The 26142-nt window shown below is 43.3% G+C and overlaps 1 protein-coding gene and 1 non-coding gene across 6 annotated transcripts in view; both read right to left on the reverse strand.

The window, feature by feature from the left end:
• Positions 1-26142, reverse strand: part of LOC126473831 (ATP-dependent translocase ABCB1-like) — a 272239-nt gene that overhangs the window by 91995 nt on the left and 154102 nt on the right. For all 5 annotated transcript variants that reach the window (XM_050101157.1, XM_050101153.1, XM_050101154.1 and 2 more), the window contains one exon: positions 21356-21559. In XM_050101157.1, coding sequence (XP_049957114.1) covers positions 21356-21559 — 204 coding nt within the window. The remainder of the gene's footprint in view (positions 1-21355; positions 21560-26142) is intronic.
• Positions 7600-7674, reverse strand: Trnal-caa (transfer RNA leucine (anticodon CAA)). Its single transcript has one exon. It is a non-coding gene; the product is annotated as a tRNA-Leu (tRNA).

Below are 26142 nucleotides of genomic sequence, written 5' to 3' on the forward strand. Positions count from 1 at the left end.
TTAGAAAACCAAGAATTAGACAAGATACTGTGTTTTATTTGTCACAGTTTATCCTATGTAAAAGAGATTGATGAAAGATCCTGTCATTGTGGACAATTTCGGTTCACTAGAAGTGGAGCTACCAGGAGGTTCGCTGATAGCTAACTTGGAAGTATTGGAGGAGGAAGAATTAGATAAGAATTTCAGGGAAGAATTTTCAAACGATGGTGAGTCTGTAGATATAACCACACAGTGGGGGGAGTTGTCGTTTTTAAAAGAATCTGATAGAAAGAATTTGGGAAGGCTATTAGAAGAACACTTGGAGTTTTTAAACTTTCCAGACCATTACCAGCTACGCCACTAAACCTTTATAATGTTCCCACTGGGAGTGATTCAGTTGTGTATACAAAACTGTACCAATTCCATATCATCTGCAACTGGTGATGTTCATTAACCAGCAGCTCCATGATGGGTTTATGGAAGAGAGTACCTGCTCTTGGATAGCATCGGTACTAACTGTGTCAAAAAAAGAGCTCAGAGAGAAGTAAGGCTTGTAGATTTTATTGTGGCTACAGATATTTAAATCAAAGGACAGCCATAGATGCATACCAAATGTGCAGGTACTACGCTGATTAAAGCAGAAATAACACTTGGTATAGCTGGAGAATATTATAATCTCCTCTAAGGACATCCAGGAACTCATGGTGCAATTACATATTGTCTATAGTCATTTATGAGGAACATGACCAACATTTAGTAAGTCATTTGTACTGAAATAAGTTTGCTTTATCAGCCAATTATTGGCTAGAATGAAGTGTGAACTGACCAACCATAGGGATAGTAAAGTAGTTTTTAATGCTGAGACCATATGTGATAGATTTGGCTAGCAACGCCACATTCAACATATGTTTAGAAAGTCGCAATGCAAGCTGTGTGGGAATTCCTGACACCTACAGTTCCATCTTGGGATAGCTAATTATTACAGAATATTTGTGCCAGATTTTGCAGAAATAGAAGACCTCCAATACATTTATTGAAAGGGGATGAACTTTCATTGAACTCCAGAATGCGAAGAATCCTTTGTGTGATTAAACGATTTATTGACCACAGGTCACATCCTTACTTTGCTAGATTATCAGAAACAGTTTGTATTATCATGTTATGTGAACATTCATGACCTGTGATGCAATCTGAGTCAGGAACTGATGGAGCAACACCTGATAGCTTGTTCAAAAAAAATAGTTCAAATGGCTCTGAGCACTATGGGACTCAACTGCTGTGGTCATCAGTCCCCTAGAACTTAGAACTACTTAAACCTAACTAACCTAAGGACATCACACACATCCATGCCCGAGGCAGGATTCGAATCTGCGACCGTAGCAGTCGCACAGTTCCTGACTGCGCGCCTAGAACCGCGAGACCACCGCGGCCGGCTAGCTTGTTCTTCTAGACCGTTAAAGAAGGAGGAGAAGAATTACTCTACTATACAAAAGGAGATTTTCAGTATGATTTACAGAATCACTTATTTCTGTTGCAACTTGTGTGGTCAATACCCTAACAGACTAGCTGAGTACCCAGCATTGCCCAGGTATGTCTTAATTCCAGTTTTTGCACTCTCTCTGTCTCCTCCTTAGCTGCTCTCTGTCCATCTCCTTCACCCCCATTCTCTGTCCATCTCCTTCTCCCTCTCTCTCTACCCATCTCCTCCTCCCCCTCAGCCGCGTGGTAGCCAGGCAGTCTAGGGCTCCTTGTCATGGTTTGCACGGCTCCCCCCGTTCGTGGTTCGAGCCCTCCCTTGGGCTGGGTGTGTGTTTTGTCCTTAGCGTAAGTTAGTTTAAGTAGTGTGTAAGCTTACGGACCAATGAGCACAGCATTTTGGTCCCATAGAACTTACCGCAAATTTCCAAATTTCCTCCCCCTCTCTCTATCAATAGGCTCCTCCCCTCTAATTCTGTCTCCACGTTCCCCCTCTCTTTGTCCCTTTCCTCCTGCCCCTCTCTGCCTGTCTCCTCATCTCCCTCTCTCCGTTCATCTCCCCCTTCCTATCCCCCTGTTCATCTCCCCCTGTTGCCTTTGTCTGTCCATCTCCTTCTCTCTCCCTCACTCTGTCCCTCTCCTCCTCCTCCCACTCCCAGACCATTCCTCCTGTCCTTCTGTTCATCTCCACCTTCCCCTCCTTGTGCCTATGCCTATCTCTTCCTCTCCCTGTCTCTGTCTGTCTCCTCATCTTTCCTTTATCCCCCTTCTCTTCTCCGTTTTCTCTGTCACTATCCCTCTCCCCTCTCTGCACATTTTCTATTTACATCTTCCTCCATCTATCTGTGCCCATCTCCTTTCCCCTCACTATCTGTCCATCCCCTCCTTCCTCTTCTCTGTACACTTTATCATGCTTACCCTAATAGAAGACTGATGGCTCTTACTATGACAGTACTCCTTTCCAGAGTATAACTAAGAGTATAGGAACCTGCCCAGTTAGCCGTGCGGTCTAATAATGCACGACTTTCCGGATTGGGAAGGAGCACCTGGTCTCCTGCACGAATCCGCTCAGTGGACTTGTGTCGAGGTCCGGTGAGGTGGCCAGTCTGTGGATGGTTTTGGGCCGTTTTCCATCTGCCTCAGCGAATGCGGGCTAGTTCCCCTTATTCCGCCTCACCTACACTATGTCGGCGATTGCTACGCAAACAAGTTATCCACGTATGCGTACACCACCATTACTCTACCACGCAAACATATGAATTACACTCGTCTGGTGTGAGACGTTCCCTGGGGAGGGGGAGGGGGGGAGGGGTCAACCGGAGGCCGAACTGCACAATAACCATGAAAGAGTGGTTCGGTGTGGGGCGGCGGAGGGGTGAAGGTTGAAAATGTTAAAATTATTACGTGTATTACTTCAAGATCTAATAAAATCGGTACTTTGTTACATAGAAGGCTGTGGATTGCTATATTATAAAGGTTAAAAGTGTTGGTCATGTCTAGAAGAGGATGGGCAGCAGGTTGAGGAAGTTGAAACAAAGTTTGAGAGACAAGAAACTTTCTGATGGTAAAACCATAACAGGCAGACTGACAGACAAAATGATTGATGAACTACAGCAGTATTATGGGATGGTCATTAGAAATAATGCTGAGGATTTGTTGAAAATGAAGCAAGCAGTATGGGATACTGTGAACTGATGAAACCCCAGTACACCACCTTTGCCCTCCTGGACCTGATTCATGGTGCAATTACCGCAATGCCCAGTATTCAAACAGTTCATACAGCCACAAACATTCCGTCCCACCAGCAGTCATAGATATCATAAAACCTATTCACAGAGATGTGGCACTCCTGATTTACTGAAGAAGTGTCTGCATGGTCAGAAAACGTTCAAATGTGTGTCTATTCCCAAGGGACCAAACTGCTGAGGTCATCTGTTTCAGGACTTACACACCACTTAAACTAACTTAAACTAATTTATGCTAAGAGAAATACACACACACACAGACACACACACACACACACACACACACAAACACACACACACACACGCCCGAGGGAGGACCCGTTCCTCCGGCGGAAGGAGCCGCGCACTCCGTGACATGGCGCCCAAGACCGCGCGGCCACTCCGGCCCGCTGCATGGTCAGACTCAAAATCCCTACGAGTCGTTCAATAATCTTATATGGACTCGCTTACAAAAAATGTTGTTGCTGGAATGAAGACACTAAAGTGGGGGGTCAGTGATACTGTTATTGCTTTTAATGATGGCAACCTTGGTAGGATGAAAGTCCTACAGCATATGGGAATTAATCCTGGAGCTAACTGCATCAGAGAACTTGAACGGATGGACAAGGTTCGCAATGATAAAACAGAGTATGCAGCACAGTTGACCACTAGGGAGTTCAAAAAGAAGAAAAGAAGAAAAACTTGGAAAAAGACCAAGAGGATGATATACAGTATGGTGCAGGGTACTTCTGAGTGACGAAATGAAAAAAAATAAGTATATATTAATTGAGTTACAGTCTTTTGAAACTTTAGAAGCCGCTCCTGAAAATTTACATTTTCTGTTGCATTTTTCCCTAAATCTCAGAAACAACTTCGAGTAGAATATTCAAATTTTCAGGGAGTAATAACATACATATCCTGAGTCTACTGAACTAAAAGAAGAACATAATGTTTTGTATAATTAAAATTATTTGGGACATTGTACAAAAAAAGTACACAAAATTTTAAGCGTATAATTAAAAATTGTATTTCCGAAAGCAGTGGCTGAAATGCAATTATTGTAGTTCAGTAGATTCGGAACATACAATTTAATATCCTGCAAAAGTTTCATGTCAATGACTACAGTCGTTCCTGAAATACAGGGATGCCAAGTTCTTAAATTTAACATTGTCGTGATAGGGCGTTCCAACTCCCCTTAACTATGTGCTGTGTAATGATATAATTTTTCAGATACATCCAGTGGTATACGGGGCTACTGTCCGTGAAATTTGTTATGAACAGAGTCAGTAGAAGAGAAACAATAAATTAATTTGTCATGCTTCAAGCAGTAATTTGACTGCAAGAACAGTGAAAACGTAATAAGTGATAAACTTTTCTTTTGTGGGAGTCGTGAGAGAGGAAAATTTCATAATGTTTGAGATTATGTGTAAGGTTTGTTACAAGTTTCTAAGTGCTCTCTTTCTCAAACACTGGATGACTAAAACATGAGTATTCTCGTGTTATGGGATACACTGCTTTTTCACCCACACACCCACTCCTCTGCCAGGTAGATGGTTCTTACCCCCCACAGCGGTGATTTTCAGGTATTGAGTGATATGTGTACCAAGTTTGGCTGAAAACGGTCCAGTAGCTTAGAAGGAGATAAGGAACGGAAGCCTACATGCATAAATACATACATACAAATGTATGTACATATATATATACATCGATTTTGTAATATACATGGATGTTCGGACTACACAGCACTAAAATGGCTTCTGGGCCTTAAGGATCCGACTAACAGCTTGACTCAGTGGGCTTTACAGTTAAGTGAGTTCGATTTTGAAGTTATACATTGTCCGGGGGAGACTCATCGAAATGCAGATGGGTTGAGTCACAAGATACGAGATTGAAATATATTTGTTTATCTGCCTGACAATTGTTGGAGGGTTCAGGCTGCTTACTGAGATTGTCAGAAATTCACGATGTGAGCTCACGTCATTGCTGACGACAGAGTATTACACAAACAAAGTGTGGTCACCGTATAGTCGTGCCATCAAGTTTACACCTTCAAGTGTTGAGGCAGGCTCTTGATTCTATCCTGGTAGGGCATGGAGGCCAACAAGCTACAGAATAGTCCATTATGGAATATTACTGAAGAAGAACACGTAAGCAGGATGAGGTACAGAATGTCACTGGATGCGAATATGGAAGGGCATGTGGTCTGCACACCGCTCTCTTGGGCGTTGTCAGTTTTCGTGACCAAATCCGCTACTTCTCAATCAAGTAGCTCCTACATTGGGCTCACAAGGGCTGAGTGCACCGAGTTTGTCAATAGCGCTTGATAGTCCAGGACAGATGTTCCAGGCAAGCCCAATTTAACTTTGAGGATCTAACAGGAACCAGCGATAGCACTGCAGCAATACATTGCTACTTTTTCATCGTGGTTGTTATATAGTTAGTGTTTTGTGTTGTATGTGTTGGTTATTGCGTTGTATTGGCTTTAACACTGTTGTGAAGATATTTTCATAGAAGTAATGGCAAATGAACGAATCATAACTGCATTACTACTCTGTAACGAGACATCAATGACCACAGGTCATTTCTACCAAAATAATCTGTAAATATCTTTAAACAACATTCGAAATTTTATTGGTGTAATTCAGGTTCATTTAGATAAATTTCGATATGTTCGTTAAGCACGAATATCCTCAGTACGATACTGGAAAGAAATATGGTCTGCACTAAAATGTATAAACTACAAAGTTATGTGTATTGAGGGTGTCTTTTCATCGTGTCGGATACTCAAAGGAAAGGCCTGAGAAACTGGGAATAAATGTAACGCTAACATTTCGCTCTCATAGACAGCTGATAAGCCGCTGTCAAATCGTTACGAAAACAAATTTGAGTGAAGTTAATACAGCTATCCGAATACTGACACATTCACTGTTATAGAGAAAAATATATTAAAAATGCCTACATTTTCAGTATTGGTTCAAATGGCTCTGAGCACTATGGGACTTAACATCTATGGTCATCAGTCCACTAGAACTTAGAACTACTTAAACCTAACTAACCTAAGGACATCACACAACACCCAGCCATCACGAGGCAGAGAAAATCCCTGACCCCGCCGGGAATCGAACCCGGGAACCCGGGCGTGGGAAGCGAGAACGCTACCGCACGACCACGAGATGCGGGCATTTATTGTTCCTTATGGAAGAAACCCTCGCTTTTAGTCAATGAGAGTGGAAAATATTTGCGTCATGTTGGTAAACAATGTTTTCAAAGCGCCACCTTCGATAACGGTTTTTATAATAAAGTATGGTCACGATTTATGGTTCAAGTTAAGTAAACAAGGAAAAAATTACAAGGAGTGCCTTATTTACAATAGAAGTTACAAAAAATATAGGTATTCAATCCTTCTGCACGTCTAAAGCACCAAATTTCGATTGTGAAACTGATGTATGGTGTATAAGAATTGGGCCGGAAAATTTTTTTATATTGCTTTCAAATTTGCATAGGTACGCAATACTTTCGAATATTTTAAACCTCAAATTTTGAAACAGAAACTCTTCTGTGATGTATAAGAATTGATCCAGATAAAAATTTTTAATCTTGTTTTCAGATTTAGGTTTTCTACTTGCTGAAAGATACCAGTTGATGGGTTTGTTTATAAATAACTTTCCTGCTGCCAGTAATGATTTTTTTTACTTATATTTTACACGATGGGTTTAGAGAAATTATTTCAAGTGCGTTTTTCTCTGTGTACAATGACATTTTGACGTAATGTTTTTGATGTGGGAGGTTCTGTTTTGTTCTGTTGACTTTAAGTTCTCTTACAGTCCATTTGTGCAGAGTCTCACACCCTTAAACTTCACACACAATTTTTTTGCACATTGTACATCGTGAATAACTTACATGTACAATTTAAGTTATTCTAGATGTACGTTGTGCACAGAAAATTGTGTGTTGAGACTCTACGCAAAAGGACATAAGAACAGTTAAAGTCAACAGAACAAAGCGGAACTCACATATCAAAAACATTATATGAAAATGATAATCTGCACTGAGAAAAATGTACTTGAAAATGGGAATCATTCCCCGAAACGCTTCGTGCAAAATACAAATAAAAGAAAATCTTGACTGGTAGCAGAAAAGTTATTTATAAACAAACCCATTGTTTTCAAAATTGCAGGCTTTCACAAACGGATTTTAATGCATCTAATCAGATGGTTCAAATGGCTCTGAGCACTATGGGACTTAAAATCTGAGGTCAACAGTCCCCTAGTACATTGTAACCACATGTATGGGATCTGCCTCTGTCAGCATGTATTCTTTGTGCTGTGGATACAGTTTTGGGTTAGCGTGCAGGAGGTCGATGGTTCGATGCTGGGCCGAAGGATATGTTTTTTGAAGCTTCCTGGCAGATTAAAACTGTGTGCCGGACCGAGACTCGAACTCGGGACCTTTGCCTTTTGCGGGCAAGTGCTCTACCAACTGAGCTACCCAAGCACAGGAGCTCAGTTGGTAGAGCACTTGCCCGCAAAAGGCAAAGGTCACGAGTTCGAGTCTCGGTCCGGCACACAGTTTTAATCTACCAGGAAGTTTCATATCAGCGCACACTCCGCTGCAGAGTGAAAATCTCATTCTGATATGTTTTTTGTTTGGTAAATGTAGTCCAGGTGGTCCGGTATATGGCATCTTAATCGTCAACAGCAATTGCAGCGGGTCCAAAAAATTGGTTCGAATGGCTCTGAGCACTATGGGATTTAACATCAGAGGTCATCAGTCCCCTAGTACTTAGAACTATTTGAACCTAACTAGCTGAAGGACATCACACACATCCATGCCCGAGGCAGTATTCGAACCTGCGACCGTAGCGGTCGCGCGGTTCCAGACTGAAGCGCCTAGAACCGCTCGGCCACTTCGGACGGCGAAGCGGGTCCTCTAGAAAACATTTGCACTTTCATACTACAACCATAGAAATTGAAGATTGGTCAGCTTTGAAAGTATCCCTTTCCACTCGCTGGAAAAGTTTCACTACATGTTCGGCAGAGGATATGGTTCGAACATGATGGCGCACCTCCACACTTTGGAATTAATGTGCAACAGTATTTGGGCGGAACATTCCCAGGGAAATGACAGTTGTATAGACATCGCGTTTGCCTGACATTAATAGCCTCGGGACGCACGTGTACTCTACTCCTCTGACGAATGTGGAAGAATTGGTAGCTCGAGTTCCTGCTGCTCTTGTTACTGTGGACGCAGATTTACTGTGAGGGGTAGAGAGCTGTATGGTCTGGCGGATTGCGCAGTGTTTGGACGTGCAGGGAGGTCGCTTTGAGCATCTGTTGTTCTGAGGATAACGTATTTTGTTGTGAGGGTCAAGTGGTCATTAATATGGACATTATTATTGTCACTGGTTGCTAATGTGCAACATCTGAGCGCTCATATTACATATAGTATAAATGACAAGTACATGTTCTGTTACTGTACTGTGTTATCATCTTTAGCATCTCGAAATTGATATATTTTTTGTAGTTATTCTGTACTATGACAGGTCATTTGTTTCAACTGTATTTCTTATTTCTCTAACCACGTATTTGTTATGCTCAGCGTGACAAAATGTTGTAAATTTAAGATACATGAGACCTAAGAAACGGTGTATTTTACAGTATGAAATGTCAGAATGAAATCACCAAATAAAAAGAAAAAAAAGGGCCTCAACTCAAGATCGAACCTTCGACCTCCTGTATGCTAACCCAAAGCTCTACCCACTGCACCACCTGCACAGCACAAGTAATATGTGCTGACAGAGGCAGCTACCATACATGTGATTACAGTGTTGCCAGATTGCCACACTTTAACGTCCTTTTTCTGTCGGATGTACTCGCTGGCCGAAACTTTGTCAAAGATATTTTTTTATCGCTGGCATGTGAGGTGTGTGCGAATTTCGCTTCACCTTGTATATACAGTACATACTGTCGAGCCAAAACATTATGACCATCTTCTTAATACCACGTTGGTCCACCTTTAGAGCGCCGAACTGCAGCGATTCTGCGTGATATAGATGGGATAAGTCCTTGGTAGGTTTCCGGACGTACCAGATGTCTACACACAGGTCAGGCAATTTCCGTAAATTACTGACTGGTGTTGGAGTGGGGATGGCGACCGATAGTGTCCCAGATATGCCCTTTCTCATCCAGATCAGCCGAATTTGGTGGTAAAGAGATCAAGATGAGCTCACTATCATGCTCTTCAAACCACAGCTGCATGATTCTGATCTCGAGACAAGGACAGTTGTCATACCAGAAGACGCCGTCGACGTCAGGGAAGACATCAACCAACGTGATGTATAAGTGGTAGTCAATTGAAAACGAGAGAGAGATGAATAAAGTAAGTAAACTGTTTATTATTTCAAAAGTAATCTCCATGATTGTTAACACATTTATCCCACTGTTAGACTAGACGGTCAATACTTTCATGGAAAAATGTTTTCTATTGCCTACTTTAAAACTGTAGTTCCCTCAGTTCAATCAACAAGACTTTATTATGAAAATTTAAACGATGTAGCTGCATTTCTTTACCAGAACGAACTGATTTATAAATACTAAGCATAGCGTAACAGGAAACAGCAGTGGAGGAAACCAGTTCGAAAACTGTTGTTGCATTAACCAAAAAAGACTTTTAATACCTCTCTTCATGTGTAGAAATACTCTATTTGTGCCTCAGCTCGTTTTCTTGATGTTTCCTAGGGGATGGTTTTCAGGTGCGAGTTTTTTAAGTTTCACTGAAGATACCAATTCACGGCGTACAGGCATCGTGGGTTGTTGCCAGTTCCAACATTCAAACAAACAACTTTACGTTTTCAGCTTTATGAACTTGGCTTAATAAACGCTCTTTGAAATTTGACGAGGTCTATATTCCGGTAATAGTCACTGAATTAAGTAAAACTAACGTACATGATACACCCAAAGCTCTCAGCATTCAGACGAAAAATGCAACCCCTATTCTAAAACAAAGAGAAGACTGTTCCGCTCCAGTTCCAAACCAACTCTGCTCTCTTTCAAAGCTAACGTAAGACTGTGTTACATGAAAGCTAAAGAGAGATTGCACAACTCTTTAGCGAAAGGCACCAACGACATATTTTGACAGGATTAATATCTAGATCCTTACTGCTTTTTGTAAAAAATAACAGTTTTCATATTAATGGATAGTGAAATGTTATGATAGATTTTTATAAGAAAATACTACAAAATAAGAAATATGTGCCAATTGCAATCGAGAGAAACAAATGGAATCTATTTTCTTACAATCAAAGAAAATGTGTTCCAAAACTATTACAGAAAACATTAAAAAGAATGGGTTTTAAATCAATGTTCCCACACAATACATCGATCGCATAGGCTCCTTTCTTGAACATCAGATATGCAATGTTCGATAAAACGTAGATAAATAAGGGAGTGGAAATTCGTCCGAACCATATCGTCGCCTACGAACGGTTTCATTCGGGCTCAAAAAATGTGGAAACCACGTGGGGAGGGATCGAGATAGTATGTAGGACGTGTGAGGGCTTCCCAGGAAACTTCTGCAGCGTATTCGAAACTAACTTAGCAACACGTGAGCGGGCCCTGACTGCCCCTTCCAGGTGGTCCAAGATTAAGTCCCCCTGGTACACAGCTTTCAAGGTGCCTTCGATTACTACCACAGGTGCCTTGGAAGCTCACGTGAATGTCACCTATGACATTATACTGCCCCCACCGTCCTGCATCTGTGGCCTTATGCATGTTTTGAGCAGCCGTTCGCCTGGATGACGGAGAATGCGGAATGATTATCGACCTGGTGCAACAAGAAAAGTGATATGACTTCGTAAACTTTTCCCGCACAATGGGTCTCGACAGGCTCCTCGTGTTTGCTGCCGGATCATAAAACCAACTCGATTCAATATTTCTACGATCCATCTGTCAGCCATATTCAGGAGAACGCTGATAACGCTGAGTCCAGCTGAAAACTGATGCCAACGTTGCAAATCGTCGTCCTATATAGCCTCCGTAACGTACCTAGTGCATGCGGCATGCATCACATTGGCTGCCCTGCCAAGAGTTGGGAGGTGGGACCGTCCTTAGCAGATCAGCGGCGGCAACGATATACTCGTATCACACTGAAACACTTTTTCTCGAGCTCTCTGACGGGCTGCATTGAAGAACGTTCTGGTTTGAAGCGGAATCGTACAGGGTTCTACGTCCTGTTGAGAGGAAAGCCATTCTTTCTATTAATAAATTGTCTGGTAACCTAATTTCAGATGCCTCTTTATAAACAATGTTCCAAAAACCGGGTGTGTAGGCAACTATCACAGTCTTGTCAAATTCAATCCCGCGTCCCTCGCTTAAGCAGTGTTCTGCTACCGCCGATTTTTCCGGCTGTTGTAGTCTCGTATGAGGCGAAGTTCCGCGCACCTGTCGTGGACTGCGCAAATCGAACGGCCGATGTAAGCCTTTCCATACTGATAAGGCATGTTATATATGCCAGGCTTCCTAAGCCCCAAATCATGTTTCACAGAGCCACGAAGTGTTCTAATCTTGGAAGGTGGTCGGAATGCACTCTTAATATTAAAATTCCTTAAAATCACAGATCTATGCTCCTATTCATGCAGCCCCGGCGATGGTCCAAGCTCCATAGCCCGGCGAATCTGCTTATCAGAATGTCAATTTTACTTAAAAGCAACCAGCAAATGACAAGTTCTTGGGTTAAACTGTCTGCGTCGGAAATCGGCGGTTGCATAACATTGCTTAAACGAGAGACATTGAATGAAGTTTGCCGAGACTGTGATAGTTGCCAACACTTCTGGTTCTTGGAATAGTATTTATAAACAGGCACTTGTAGTTAGTTTGACAGACAATTTGATTAACAGAGACAATTTCTAAACTAAACTAAACTCCTCCTGATCAGGCCATGAAGGCCCAACGGAACCGACCGGCCGCCGTGTCATCCTCAGCCCACAGGCGTCACTGGATGCGGATATGGAGGGGCATGTGCTCAGCACACTGCTCTCCCAGCCGTATGTCAGTTTCCGAGACCGGAGCCGCACCTTCTCAATCAAGTAGCTCCTCAGTTTGCCTCAGAAGGTCTGAGTGTACCCCACTTGCCAACAGCGCTCGGCAGAACGGATGGCACCCATACAAGTGCTAGCCCAGCCCGACAGCACTTAACTTAGGTGAACTGACGGAAACCGGTGTTACCACTGCGGCAAGGCCGTTGGCAACGGAGACAATTACTTCCCTCTTAGGAGGGCTTAAAACCGTGTACTATCTTGCATCAAAACAGAACGTCCTTGAGTGCAGCCAGTCCGAGTGTACGATATATCGTTGCCGCCAGTGTTCTGCCCAGTCTAACAGGACAGCAACTGTGATGAGCGGAGCATGCGCCACGTACGGCACGGAAGCCCGTATAGGACGGAAATTTGCAGCCTTGGCATCAGTTTTCAGCAGAACTCAGCAGCAGCAGCGGCGTTCCCCTGAAGATGGTGGACAGCTGAATCGAGCTGATTTTAGGATCCAGCAGCAAACTCGAGGAGACTTCCAAGAAACGTGCTTCACCCGAGCGAGCGACACGTTTGCATTGATCCGCGGTCCAGTCTCGACGATTCTGTGCCCACTGCAATTGTAACTGACGATTTCGTTGGGGCAACGTGAGTAGACGTAGCGGTCGTCTGCTGTGGACCCCAATGCTCAACCGTGTACGCTGAACAGTGGGCTTCGAACACTTGTGACTGTTCCATTGTTGTACACTGTCATGAGAGCTGCCACAGATGGTCGTCTATCCTGATACGAAGAGCGAGCTACCGTCCTCCACGTTGTGAGGTGAGGCGTTCGAAGTCCAACAACACCTTGTTGTGTCCTTCAGCCGCTTTCCATAGATCTCACGACAGTAGTACGCAAAGAGCTGACTAGATTCGCCGTTTCTGTGAAACTGTTAGCCGACAAGGCCATGACAGTCTGCCCCTTGACAAAGTCACTGATGTCCACTTATTTCCCCATTTTCGGCCCATATCTTCACGAGAATGATACGTCTCTTACGTATTTCCCTTCTCGCGTCACGTGCCCGCACCGCAGACAGGCGTCAATAAATCCTGCAGAGGACAGTGGTCATAATGCTTTGGCTCGTGATTGTATGCCGTATTGAATGGCAATAACACTGCCACCCGTTACATGCTGTGAAGTTCGTCGTGTGCATCTTCACATAAGAATACACCGTCCATTAAAGTGCTGTGGACTAAGGTGTTAAACTGTGTTCTAAATTTTGGGTACTCCATCCCCCATGACACCACTGTCATCTGACAGAAATCTGATACTGTTCTTTATATTTCCGGATCCAAAACTGGATAACACCAACTTTAGGTCTGGAACATGGCGATGATTTAATAACTGATGCAGAAACTGCTGCATCTCTGAGTGTAGTAACTAACGAAAATGTAAGCTCAAAAAATAATCACCATCTAAAGTTCTGAAATTAGTCGTCGACGGAATGTTAAATCTAATCTTCCTTCATTCCTTTCACTGAAACGTAACACTTCTGTTTCGTTACGGTTGTAATAATATACACTCCTGGAAATGGAAAAAGAACACATTGACACCGGTGTGGCAGACCCACCATACTTGCTCCGGACACTGCGAGAGGGCTGTACAAGCAATGATCACACGCACGGCACAGCGGACACACCAGGAACCGCGGTGTTGGCCGTCGAATGGCGCTAGCTGCGCAGCATTTGTGCACCGCCGCCGTCAGTGTCAGCCAGTTTGCCGTGGCATACGGAGCTCCATCGCAGTCTTTAACACTGGTAGCATGCCGCGACAGCATGGACGTGAACCGTATGTGCAGTTGACGGACTTTGAGCGAGGGCGTATAGTGGGCATGCGGGAGGCCGGGTGGACGTACCGCCGAATTGCTCAACACGTGGGGCGTGAGGTCTCCACAGTACATCGATGTTGTCGCCAGTGGTCGGCGGAAGGTGCACGTGCCCGTCGACCTGGGACCGGCCCGCAGCGACGCACGGGTGCACGCCAAGACCGTAGGATCCTACGCAGTGCCGTAGGGGACCGCACCGCCACTTCCCAGCAAATTAGGGACACTGTTGCTCCTGGGGTATCGGCGAGGACCATTCGCAACCGTCTCCATGAAGCTGGGCTACGGTCCCGCACACCGTTAGGCCGTCTTCCGCTCACGCCCCAACATCGTGCAGCCCGCCTCCAGTGGTGTCGCGACAGGAGTGAATGGAGGGACGAATGGAGACGTGTCGTCTTCAGCGATGAGAGTCGCTTCTGCCTTGGTGCCAATGATGGTCGTATGCGTGTTTGGCGCCGTGCAGGTGAGCGCCACAATCAGGACTGCATACGACCGAGGCACACAGGGCCAACACCTGGCATCATGGTGTGGGGAGCGATCTCCTACACTGGCCGTACACCACTAATGATCGTCGAGCGGACACTGAACAGTGCACAGTACATCCAAACCGTCATCGAACCCATCGTTCTACCATTCCTAGACCGGCGAGGGAACTTGCTGTTCCAACAGGACAATGCACGTCCGCATGTATCCCGTGCCACCCAACGTGCTCTAGAAGGTGTACGTCAACTACCCTGGCCATCAAGATCTCCGGATCTGTCCCCCATTGAGCATGTTTGGGACTGGATGAAGCGTCGTCTCACGCGGTCTGCACGTCCAGCACGAACGCTGGTCCAACTGAGGCGCCAGGTGGAAATGGCATGGCAAGCCGTTCCACAGGACTACATCCAGCATCTCTACGATCGTCTCCATGGGAGAATAGCAGCCTGCATTGCTGCGAAAGGTGGATATACACTGTACTAGTGCCGACATTGTGCATGCTCTGTTGCCTGTGTCTATGTGCCTGTGGTTCTGTCAGTGTGATCATGTGATGTATCTGACCCCAGGAATGTGTCAATAAAGTTTCCCCTTCCTGGGACAATGAATTCACGGTGTTCTTATTTCAATTTCCAGGAGTGTATTAATTTATCAGCTACATGATAAAGATCGTCTTGTCGAACTGAAGGAATATCGCTGCCTGAAGATAGAACGAAGATATGTGCATTAACTTTTTAGCCTTCGATTTATGTCACGGTAATAAATTGGTATAAATAGGACTGACAGCGATTTCATTTTGGTACAATAGGATGTAAATATTATGTGTCGAAATATGACTTCCATTAATATTGTTAGTCCGGAACCGCGCGACTGCTACGGTCGCAGGTTCGAATCCTGCCTCGGGCATGGATGTGTGTGATGTCCTTACGTTAGTTAGGTTTAAGTAGTTCTAAGTTCTAGGGGACTGATGACCACAGTAGTTAAGTCCCATAGTGCTCAGAGCCATTAATATTGTTAACTGATGTGGGGCTTTTGTACGTTGTAATGAAATGTTTTAAATTCTTTTATCCCTAGCAGCATCTCGTTATCTACTTTGAAGGTTTCACACGCATTATTTGCGCCGTTAGGTCACACGTCTGTTTTTTTGTAAACATGCATGGAGAGACTCAGTAGGTACAGGCAAGTTGTTCCGCACGCCACAAAAGTATACCGCCGTCATAAACGCTTACTCCTCTTATCTGATCTGTTTTTATCCAGGGATTATTTTAAGCCGTCTCACTTTTATAGTGGAGGTAAGAGGCCCCCATCTGGGCATGATGTTGGGATTTCGAAGTGTGTGGTTGAGGGCAGGCAGGGACGAGCTGATGTATCTCGTGTAATCTGGACAACTTAAAGCCTCAGACGATTTAAAAGATGACTTTATGAAGTGTCAACATAATAACAGTATTTTTGCTGGCTCATTGTTCCTCTCGTATCTTCCACGGGCCATTAGTGGACGTGCCTCTAGGATACATCAGACAATCTGCAATTTATCTTCTTCTTACAATTACGTATACATTTAACACTACGTATAATTGAAGATTGTTGTTTACAATTCTGCGTAGCACAAAAGACTGCATTGTAAGTGGCATAAAAAAGGAAACTTAATATCTTCTATTGCAGTGTCTAGCCAGTGTACTTATTATAAATAGTATTATGAAGTCAATATTGAAATATAATATGACTGGATCTTTTAAATTCTTATCCACTGACAGAAAATGATGTGCCACCATAGCTTTAATGATGCAGTTTTCTATAAATTATCATGCTTTCTTAAGTACCATCGTTTCACACTAGTGGCCAACGCCTTTTGGGCTGATGTAGGTTGGTACCATTTTTATGCACCTAATGATGATCTATGTAATCGAAACTCGTAGCCAATAATTATTTTCCCAAGCATCAGCCTATCTTAGTGATAATGACGTCCTTTAAAGGTTTGCAATACCGAATCCCGGTTATCCTGGCTCCTGGTTCTACATTCTCCTCAAGTCTAGTGGGACCACACGCAAATAGCTTGTACGACTCTGTTGCGGAGCGCACACGTCGACCGATTCACTTATTGCTTAGTAGTTCACAATTATTTGTTTTGAAAATGAAAAAGTTCTTACATTGTGCTAAATTTTTCATTATTTCTCATTGACAATCACAGGTAAGCCTTTCACCCCATATACACTCTTGAACAGGTTTAAGATTAACGTTTGTGATTAAACCTTCTCATTTATATTTTTAGTTAAAATAGTATGGAGTTGATAAATGTAGGCTTTACTCGCAATAACTGCACCCTCTTCAGTTGCTGAAACAGGAGACCTTATTTTTACATGTTTAAAGTTGCCTGTATTTGTGCACACTGTATTAGCAAGTAGTGTAAAAACAGATGGGAGCCCGTGGAAAAAGTCTGAGTTTTGTGTAAAATGTTGAAGAATTAACGACTGATGATGGAAAAATAGTGTCCTTTGAAATTTCTAAATTGGAGCTTCTACTGGGAATTTCTTCACTCAAGGACGAAGATGCTTGGTATATATTTTGTGTCGGTGGATTCTAAAGGGGAACTTTGGGTCATGTGCGTTATGTGCATGTTGTGGTCACATGTGTATTGTGCTGGGACTGAAATGGTAGTATACATTTGAAATTTTAGGCGCTAAACGAATTAATTCTGATATTCATTTTCTGCATGTTTTTTCATAGTTTCTATATCTTTTTTAAAAACTAAAACCTGTAATAGTTATATTATACTTCTACTTTGAAAGCAGTCTAGGGTTTCTCTAATTTGATACGATTTTCTAATTTTACTAGTGGTATTTTGAGGGCCCGATTTTAGTAAATACTTTGCAAATTTGCTATCTGTAAGAAGTTCGAAAATTATTTTTTATAATAACTTTTAATTTTATTTTCTAGGAGTAAAATCTAAGTGGTGTATAACATTACAAATCAAATTTTTTATACTTCCAAAACATAACTTTTTATTGTTTTCCATTTTAAAAAAAACGAAATTGGGATGTAGCTTTGAGTCACATCTGTGGAGGTGTTAATTTTTCATTTTCCACTAGCGTCGTCCAGAACCGCGCTGCTTGTGTGAAATGCTGCAGTGACTGTATTATTTTACAGGGGTTACGGGATTAGGAAAATCAAGGGCCATAAAAGATAACGTCACGTCGTCTTTGATCATTGAGAAATGTAGCAGCCCTGAGTTCATACAATAAGAAGGGCCTTGTTGTAGCAAGGGACGCAGTTAGAAGTTAAGTCAGAAGGAACTTGTAGAATAAGTACACACCACAATGAAATGGAGTTCGTCTAGAAAGAGGCCTTCAGTACTGTGCACATGGGATGTAAATGTTTTAGAAGTTGATTGTGTAGACTAATGTGGATGAAACGGTACACATAAAGTGTGTCGTGTGTTTTACGGATTACGGAGTCACAGCTGGTAGAATGTAACCCAAAAAAATATTCACAGAAGGTGTTAGCAACGGCAAATGAATAAGTTTTAATTTTGATAAATTCCACCTTCGCCTCGAGTGCAAATTCAAATTCTCTTGACAACACCATTTGTAAATCTTTCGAGGTCGACTTGGCGTTGTTTTGTAAGAGCAGCACTGTTCGTAATACAAACGATCAATTCGCCCTTCAAATGTCTCCACAGTAGAAAATGTGCAGGGGTAATTATCCGGGGACCTGCATCGTATTCGCAGCTGCGAATATGGACAGCCATCAGCTGTATAATGCAGTCACGAAACCGGATTTCCCGCTTATCGCGAGCGGTCGCTTTAGAATTAGGCTAGCCGAGCATGCTTCACGGTGAGATCCAAACTTCCATATGTCGTCAGCCACGTATCTACGACATATATTCGTACATCCATTATGCATATACCCATAGAGGGGAGACATTTTAATCGAAAGTCGCTTGCCCGATGTCAGCGAATAATACGATATTACAATGCCATCAGAAGTACGATGCAAAGTTCCTTCGGATATGCATGCATCTGGCTAGCCAAGAAACGTAACCATTTCTGCTGGTCTATCTTCAGACAAATATTATGTTTGCGTGAGGGGACGACGACGAGAATGCTACAAGAGCAAGCCATGCTACAAAGCCAAAGCAACTTCTTCCAATATTGCTGGAAGCTCGTTTATGGGGCCCTGTAACACGATGGGGAAACACAAGAGGACCAATCAACTGTCTATGTGACAACACCACACATTTACGATGGTGGAATTTATGAATATCAGCTTGAACATAATCACCTTCCGTGAGTATTTTTTGGGTTACATTGAAACAGCTGTATCTCTGAGTCCCATAAAATGGAACATTAGTGACGGCCGTAGTGTCTGACGCTTGGCACTGGCGTCATCCTGGGCCGGGAAACCGGAGCCAGAGGCGCAGAGTGGCGATAATCACGAGGAGACGCCTGATTCCTCCAGGACACGCACAAAATACAGATTGCGTGCGAATTTTTCTGGCTAAAGGCACTCTGTGGACAGTTGGGAGAGGTCAGTGTTTCTCCAGATTTCACGATCGGGTATGCATATAGAGGTATCGTGCAACTGTGGTCTAAGGCAGAGACTATTGGATATCGAACGATAGTAATACGGCGGGTGACCTATGGACAGCAAAGGGTTAAGGCTATATTTCTGCTGTATAATACGTGGCTGCAATTCTAGCTACGCAGCCTCTTGTGGATATTATTGAAATGGAAATGAGCGTTTGGCGTCATTGGCCAGGAGGCCCCTATCGGGGCAGGTCCGGCCGCCTTGGTGCAGGTCTTATTACATTCGACGTCACACTGGGCGACCTGCGCGCCAGATGGGGATGAAATAATGATGAAGGCAACACAACACCCAGTCCCTAAGCGGAGAAAATCGCCGACTCAGCCGGGAATCGAACCCGGGCTCATGAGACGGCAGTTCGTCACGCTGACCACTTTTTTTTTTTGGACCGTTGTGTTTGGTCGTTGAGGACGTCACATGACATCCGATCAAGTTCGTTTGTTGATCCTTTCACTCAGTTTTTTTTATTACTGAGGCCAATCAGCTCTCTGACCGAACACGCTGATCTAAAGTGCCGGCCCACTCAGCTATCGGGGTGGACGTGGATATTATTGATAGCAAATCAGTACTCTGTTAAGATTTTGTCACTAACGATTGTGATTTCATCACGCAATTTACTGTATTGGGAGCAGTCGTAATTCGTATGTTAGATCGGACCGTTTCTCACTTGGCCATAATCTTTTGATTATATTTATGTCACAAGCCACTCCTGCAGATGTGGAATGAAGTATTTCTGCCTGATACAAGCAGAGTTATTTTGGTTCAAGTAGCTCTGAGCACTATGGGACTTAACATCTGTGGTCATCAGTCCCCTAGAACTTAGAACTACTTAAACCTAACTAATCTAAGGACATCACACACATCTATGCCCGAGGCAGGATTCGATCCTGCGACCGTAGCTGTCACGCGGTTCCAGACTGAAGCGCCTAGAACCGCATGGCCACACCGGCCGGCTAGAGTTATTTTAAAGGTTCCCATTACAGTGGCAACGATTCAAATGTAGATGTATGAAGAAACGGGTTTAAGCATGTTGAAGGTGTATCCTTCAATTTACGAAAAAAAGGCCTTCGTTCTTTTGCTCACGCTGTTAGCACACGACGTTTGAGCTAATGTAGTGTCCAGAGGTATAAGATATTTGTTAAATTTCTAGTGCTATGTGACTGACCACTCTGCTATGCTTTTAAAAAATATCTGGAGGAGATTAGTCTCTCAGTGTTGTTACTGTAATTTTCTCGCAACTTGGTAAAATTCTGCGGGTACTGCCCTTAGTGATATTGGTTTCCAGAAACTAATTATGGCTGTTTTCAGATTATGTGATGAAATGGCTGATATAATGTAACGTTTGTGCATCTCCAGTGAATACCGCCAGTAGTACATGTCTGGCGTCATTTGCTGTTATGTGCTGCACGGCGGTTGTCTACGTAGCAGATCTGAGGCTACTGGGATGCATGGGTTATCAACTAAGCTGCCGTCAAAGGAAATGTACTAATCTCTGTCAAGTGTTGGTATTTAATGTAACCTTAAGGGTTGTATGTTACCTCATTGTGACATTAAGTGAGGTGCTTTCATTGCTTGGTGTACGAAGCGTGGACATAAATAGCAAAGACAAAATTCTTTAATTACTGTTTCATTGTTAGTAGAAAATCGGGCCTGTTTTACTGAGTAGTGAAAATAATAGTTATGGTTTTACAGTTTTTCTGGTGAAGCAGGTTCGAGTAAATTTTAATTGTTGATGTGATCATTATACTTTTACGGTTTTTGTGTTAAGTAATTTCAGGTAGAATAAAATTTTAAAAGGAAACCATTCTATTTGGTTGTGAGCTTCCCTGAATTATTTAACTTTAAGTTATTTGCTGTATATGCACTGGGACATATAATTCACAGAAGCTGTACCCGAAAAGCAAGCTTGTGATTAATGGTTTAATAATTTGTAATCACTCTTGAATGTTTAGTTGTAATAAAAATCTGAAACGGTCAGTCCGCCTTTCTAACACAGAGTCCTAGCTCCATATTATCTGCCGGTACGTCTGTAACCAATAAAATATTAGATGTTATTTGGAATGTTGTATTCGAATCAGTCACATCGTAAAATATTTGCTGTTCCTCTTCACTCGGTTTATATTTATATGGAGAGAGTGTCGACAGTGTCATTAGAGAAGCGGCAGAATTGAACAGTGGAATGAAACCGCAGTTTAGGTCCCAATATTAAAGGGAAAATAAACCGACGAGGCTACCTGCGGCAACTTGGAGATGAAATCGTGGGCGTTGGCCATCTTGGCAGCCTCCTCGATGTCCTCCATGGTGCAGGTGTCCCACCCGTAGCGGATGTTCTCGGCGATGGTGGTCTGGAAGAGCACCGGCTCCTGGCCCACCACGCCGATCTGCGAGCGCAGCCAGCCCACGTTCAGCGACTTCAGGTCGCGTCCGTCCAGCTGCACCTGCAGGGCAAGGATGAGGTGCCGTTTCTATTCTGCATTCTCTTCTGTCAATCCGAGCTACTCCTCTACACATACAACGAGTTCCAGGAGGAACGGTCAACTTTCAGAGGTATGAAAGTAATGATTTTCGACGCAAAAGGCTTAATATGCACATGTGCCGTATTCCGAACGGTTTCCGAGATAGAAAATATTTAAGATAATTATATTTTTACCTGTGACATTTAAGTCTCTTTTTTTTGTCTGCGATAGTGATTGAAGCAGAAGAACTGGATTAAAATTTGCGCTGCAGCGAGGACTCGTACCCAGGTCTAAAAAAATGGTTCAAATGGCTCTAAGCAGTATGGGACTTAACATCTGAGGTCATCAGTCCCCTAGACTTAGAACTACTTAAACCTAACTAACCTAAGGACATCACACACATCCATACCCGAGGCAGGATTCGAACGTGCGACCGTAGGAGCAGCGCGGTTCCGGACTGGGCGCCTAGAACCGCTCGGCCACAGCGGCCGGCGTACCCAGGTCTTCTTGCTTGTTAGGCAGAAGTGCTAACCACTACACTGCAATCTACAGCACTACGGTTCACATTGCTGCACGAACTCCATAAGTTGAGAGCCCTCCCCAATACAAAATACAATTATATCTTCTGCTTATTTCCCCTTACTTTGTCACTACTGCCAGGACAAGAAGACCCGGGTTCGAGTCTTGGGCGCAGCATAAATTTTAATACATTTCTTCTGCTTCAGTCATTTTCGTATTTAATATACCGGGTGATCAAAAAGTCAGTATAAATTTGAAAACTTAATAAACCACGGAATAATGTAGATAGCCAGGTAAAAATTGACACACATGCTTGGAACGACATGGGGTTTTATTAGAACCCAAAAAAAAAACAAAGTTCACAAAATGACGCGTGAAAGATCTCTTGCGCACGTCATTTGGTGATGATCGTGTGCTCAGCCGCCACTTTCGTCATGCTTGGCCTCCCAGGTCCCCAGACCTCAGTCCGTGCGATTATTGGCTTTGGGGTTACCTGAAGTCGCAAGTGTATCGTGGTCGACCTACATCTCTAGGGATGCTGAAAGACAACATCCGACGCCAATGCCTCACCATAACTCCGGACATGCTTTACAGTGCTGTTCACAACATTATTCCTCGACTACAGCTATTGTTGAGGAATGATGGTGGACATATTGAGCATTTCCTGTAAAGAACATCATCTTTGCTTTGTCTTACTTTTTTATGCTAGTTATTGCTATTCTGATCAGATGAAGAGCCATCTGTCGGACATTTTTTGAACTTTTGTTTTTGTTTGGTGCTAATAAAACCCCATGTCATTCCAAGCGTGTGTGTCAATTTGTACCTCTCTATCTACATTATTCTGTGATTTATGCAGTTTTCAAATTTATAATGACTTTTTGATCACCCGGTATATTTGTTTTTGTACTAGCGGCTCGCACATGTGTCTTATCTTTCCTAGCTCTTTGACGTTTTACCCCATTGCTTTCAACCTCTTTGCTCTGGATGTCTTTCTGCCACTAAATTAGCCAGTTGAACGCGCAGTTGTCCATGGCATATTGTGGGTAAAGTAGTGCGATGAACTGAGAACGAATCAGAGAGCAGCATCTGATAACTATGTTTGTACAGGCGCTGGCTAAAATTCCATTCATCTACACTAATGAAGAATATGCAGATTTCGTGTATGTTTAACGCTTCTGCGAGGGTAGTTCTCCTGCTACTGAAGAAGAACACCTTCGGTGCTTTCCAACACGTCGAATTCCTGATCGTAGAGTGTTTACCAGAGAGCACATTGTGTAAAACAGGTCTTCTCCCAAGTTCCTATTTTTCTTCTAAAGGTATAGTTCAATAACCTGAGCAAGAACTGTAACACACTGTTGAAATGGTGCAATGTGGTCCTACTGCCAGAACACAGTGGCTTTCCGTACGTATGGGTGCCCCACGAGCAGGAACATCACATGCGGAAATCTTATACCCGTTTCACAGATAGCGTGTCCACAGTATTCACATTGGCGACAATGCCACACGACTAGAATTTTGTCACTGGTTAAGTGACAATCGTCATTTGCTTCGATCGATTGTGTTCACTGATGAAGCCACGTTTACACAGAATGGAATCAATAACACACCTAGTAATCATCGATGGTCCCAGAAAAATACACAGGTTAGAGCAGAAAATTTCCAAGTACTTTTTCCATCATTGTCTGGTACGGCAAGATCGGTAACATGTTGATAGGTGGAATCATTTTAGAAGAGAGAGAGGCGGGACAGAATTACCGGGACAGAATTACTTACTTTTTTGTAAACTTTGTTTGTTGAACAGGTTGAGGACGTTCCTTTGGCCACGCGAACTTTAATGTAATTCCAACATGACAGAGGCCCTCCACATTTTACCAACCGTATGAGCCACAATCTGAATCGCAGTTACCGCATTCGCTGGTTTCGTCGCGGCAGTTCAATTAACTGACCACCAAAACCGCCAGACCTTACGCCATTACTGGTTTGCTTATGCGTTTTGATGAAGTCTGAGGTGCATAAAGAAAGATGAATACACGAGATGAACCATTTGGCCGCATAACGGACGCTAGTGTTCTTATTAGGTGTGCAGAGGCATTCATACAAGCAACGCAACGATTCTCCTAAGGGTACGCAAATGCACTGAAGATGACGGTAGGATTCTCGAACATTTATTATGAACCGTAAACAGCTGTTAAGAGCAGTGTACAATAATGCTTAGAGGTGGATGTGTTTAAAATATGTGTTTTTCAGTTAATATTTTCTGAAACGCATCTTGTAATGTTTACTAACTATTGGGCATGTGGATATTGAATAATACAAAAAATAATAATACACGGTGTTTATAAATGAATATCAGGGTTTTAACGCTTTATAATATTTAGTACATTAAACTTACAGTTATAAATGACATGTTAAATGAAAGAGCAACTCAAACAGTTGTGTTTGGCACCAGTACGCATGAGCAGAGCGCAATGTTTCCGCCGCAATCCGCTAGACAGCGGTAGTAGCGAAGTACCCAAGCGCTACATAGGCCGCAAGGGGCCCAATGACAGGGCTTGCTTTGCATGGCTTCCACGTTCACCCGACCTAACGGCATGCGATTTTGTCCTTTGGAGCTTCATCAAGGATGTGTGCCATGTGACAAATGGTGCTCACATTGAACATTTATAAGGTTCTTGGTAAAACTCTTTGAGTTTGCTTTTTCATTTGACATATCATTCATAACTGTAAGTTTAATATAATAAATATTACAAAGCGTCAAAACCCCGATATTCATTTATAAACACCCTTTGCTGTACATTAAATGCGCTCTATCCCAGAAACCATTCGGAACAAGGCATATGTCCGTATGAAGTGTTGTGCTTCAAATGATCGTTCCTGTCGTGTTCATGAATATTGACCAATCTTTGTGGGACACCCTACACACGTTGTAAAAGTTAATAAATGAGTAAGTTCTCCACACTGTCTTCAATAGAAGAAGTTGTTTTTTAATCAGTAAATGTTTTGATGTGGCGTTTTCTATGTTCAACCAGACCGGTGGCCCTATTAATCATTTCATGGTCATGGACCCGCAGGTCGCCCAATGCAACGTCAACTGAAAAGACTTGGTACTTGGCGGCTGAACTTCTCCAGGTGGGGGGACTTCCGGCCATCAGTACCATTCGATCCTGTCATGTGCAAAAAGTTTTCAAAAAATGGTTCAAATGGCTCTGAGCACTATGGGACTCAACTGCTGAGGTCATTAGTCCCCTAGAACTTAGAACTAGTTAAACCTAACTAACCTAAGGACATCACAAACATCCATGCCCGAGGCAGGATTCGAACCTGCGACCGTAGCGGTCTTGCAGTTCCAGACTGCAGCGCCTTTAACCGCACGGCCACTTCGGCCGGCCAAAAAGTTTTCCGCTGCAAGTTTCACAAGACACCACCACTTTACAATTGCGTACTGAGGTGGTACAAGAAAATCGAGGAGAATGGTTGTTTATGAGGTGCAAAGTATTCGGGCTGACTTGGCGTGTCCGTGTCAGGACAGTGGACCGTGTGACGGAAGTGACGCTGCACGCCCCCACAATGTCCACCTATCTCGCTAGCGTAAAATAAAACTTCCCTCGGCCATACGTGTGGAAAATCCTTCTAAACTAATTAAGGGTGAAGCCGTACAAATGGACTAACTCGACCAGATGAGTATGGTAGATTTATCGATTTTGTGAAAGGGATCTCAAGGAAAAACATCCCAAGGGGTTGCCGTACCCAGTACATCCAGGGTCTGACCGGCAGCAGCAAGGTCTTACTTGACAGGTACCAAAAGCTGTTCACTCAGGACCCCTTCAGCGAAGATACGATGGAGGCTGGGGAGGAACTTATGCGGGCTATTGCTGAGGATAAGAGATCACGGTGGTGCAAACTAGTCGAGAATCTTGACATGAAACAAAACAGCAGACGTGCATGGAAATTACTGAAAAACTTAAGTGGGGACCCAACTGACCACCAGCAGAAGAACAACGGGGTAACAGCAAATCAGATTGCTAGCTAACTTCTGAAGAATGGGA

This window comes from Schistocerca serialis, chromosome 4, assembly GCF_023864345.2.
Source record: "Schistocerca serialis cubense isolate TAMUIC-IGC-003099 chromosome 4, iqSchSeri2.2, whole genome shotgun sequence".
NCBI lineage: Eukaryota > Metazoa > Arthropoda > Insecta > Orthoptera > Acrididae > Schistocerca > Schistocerca serialis.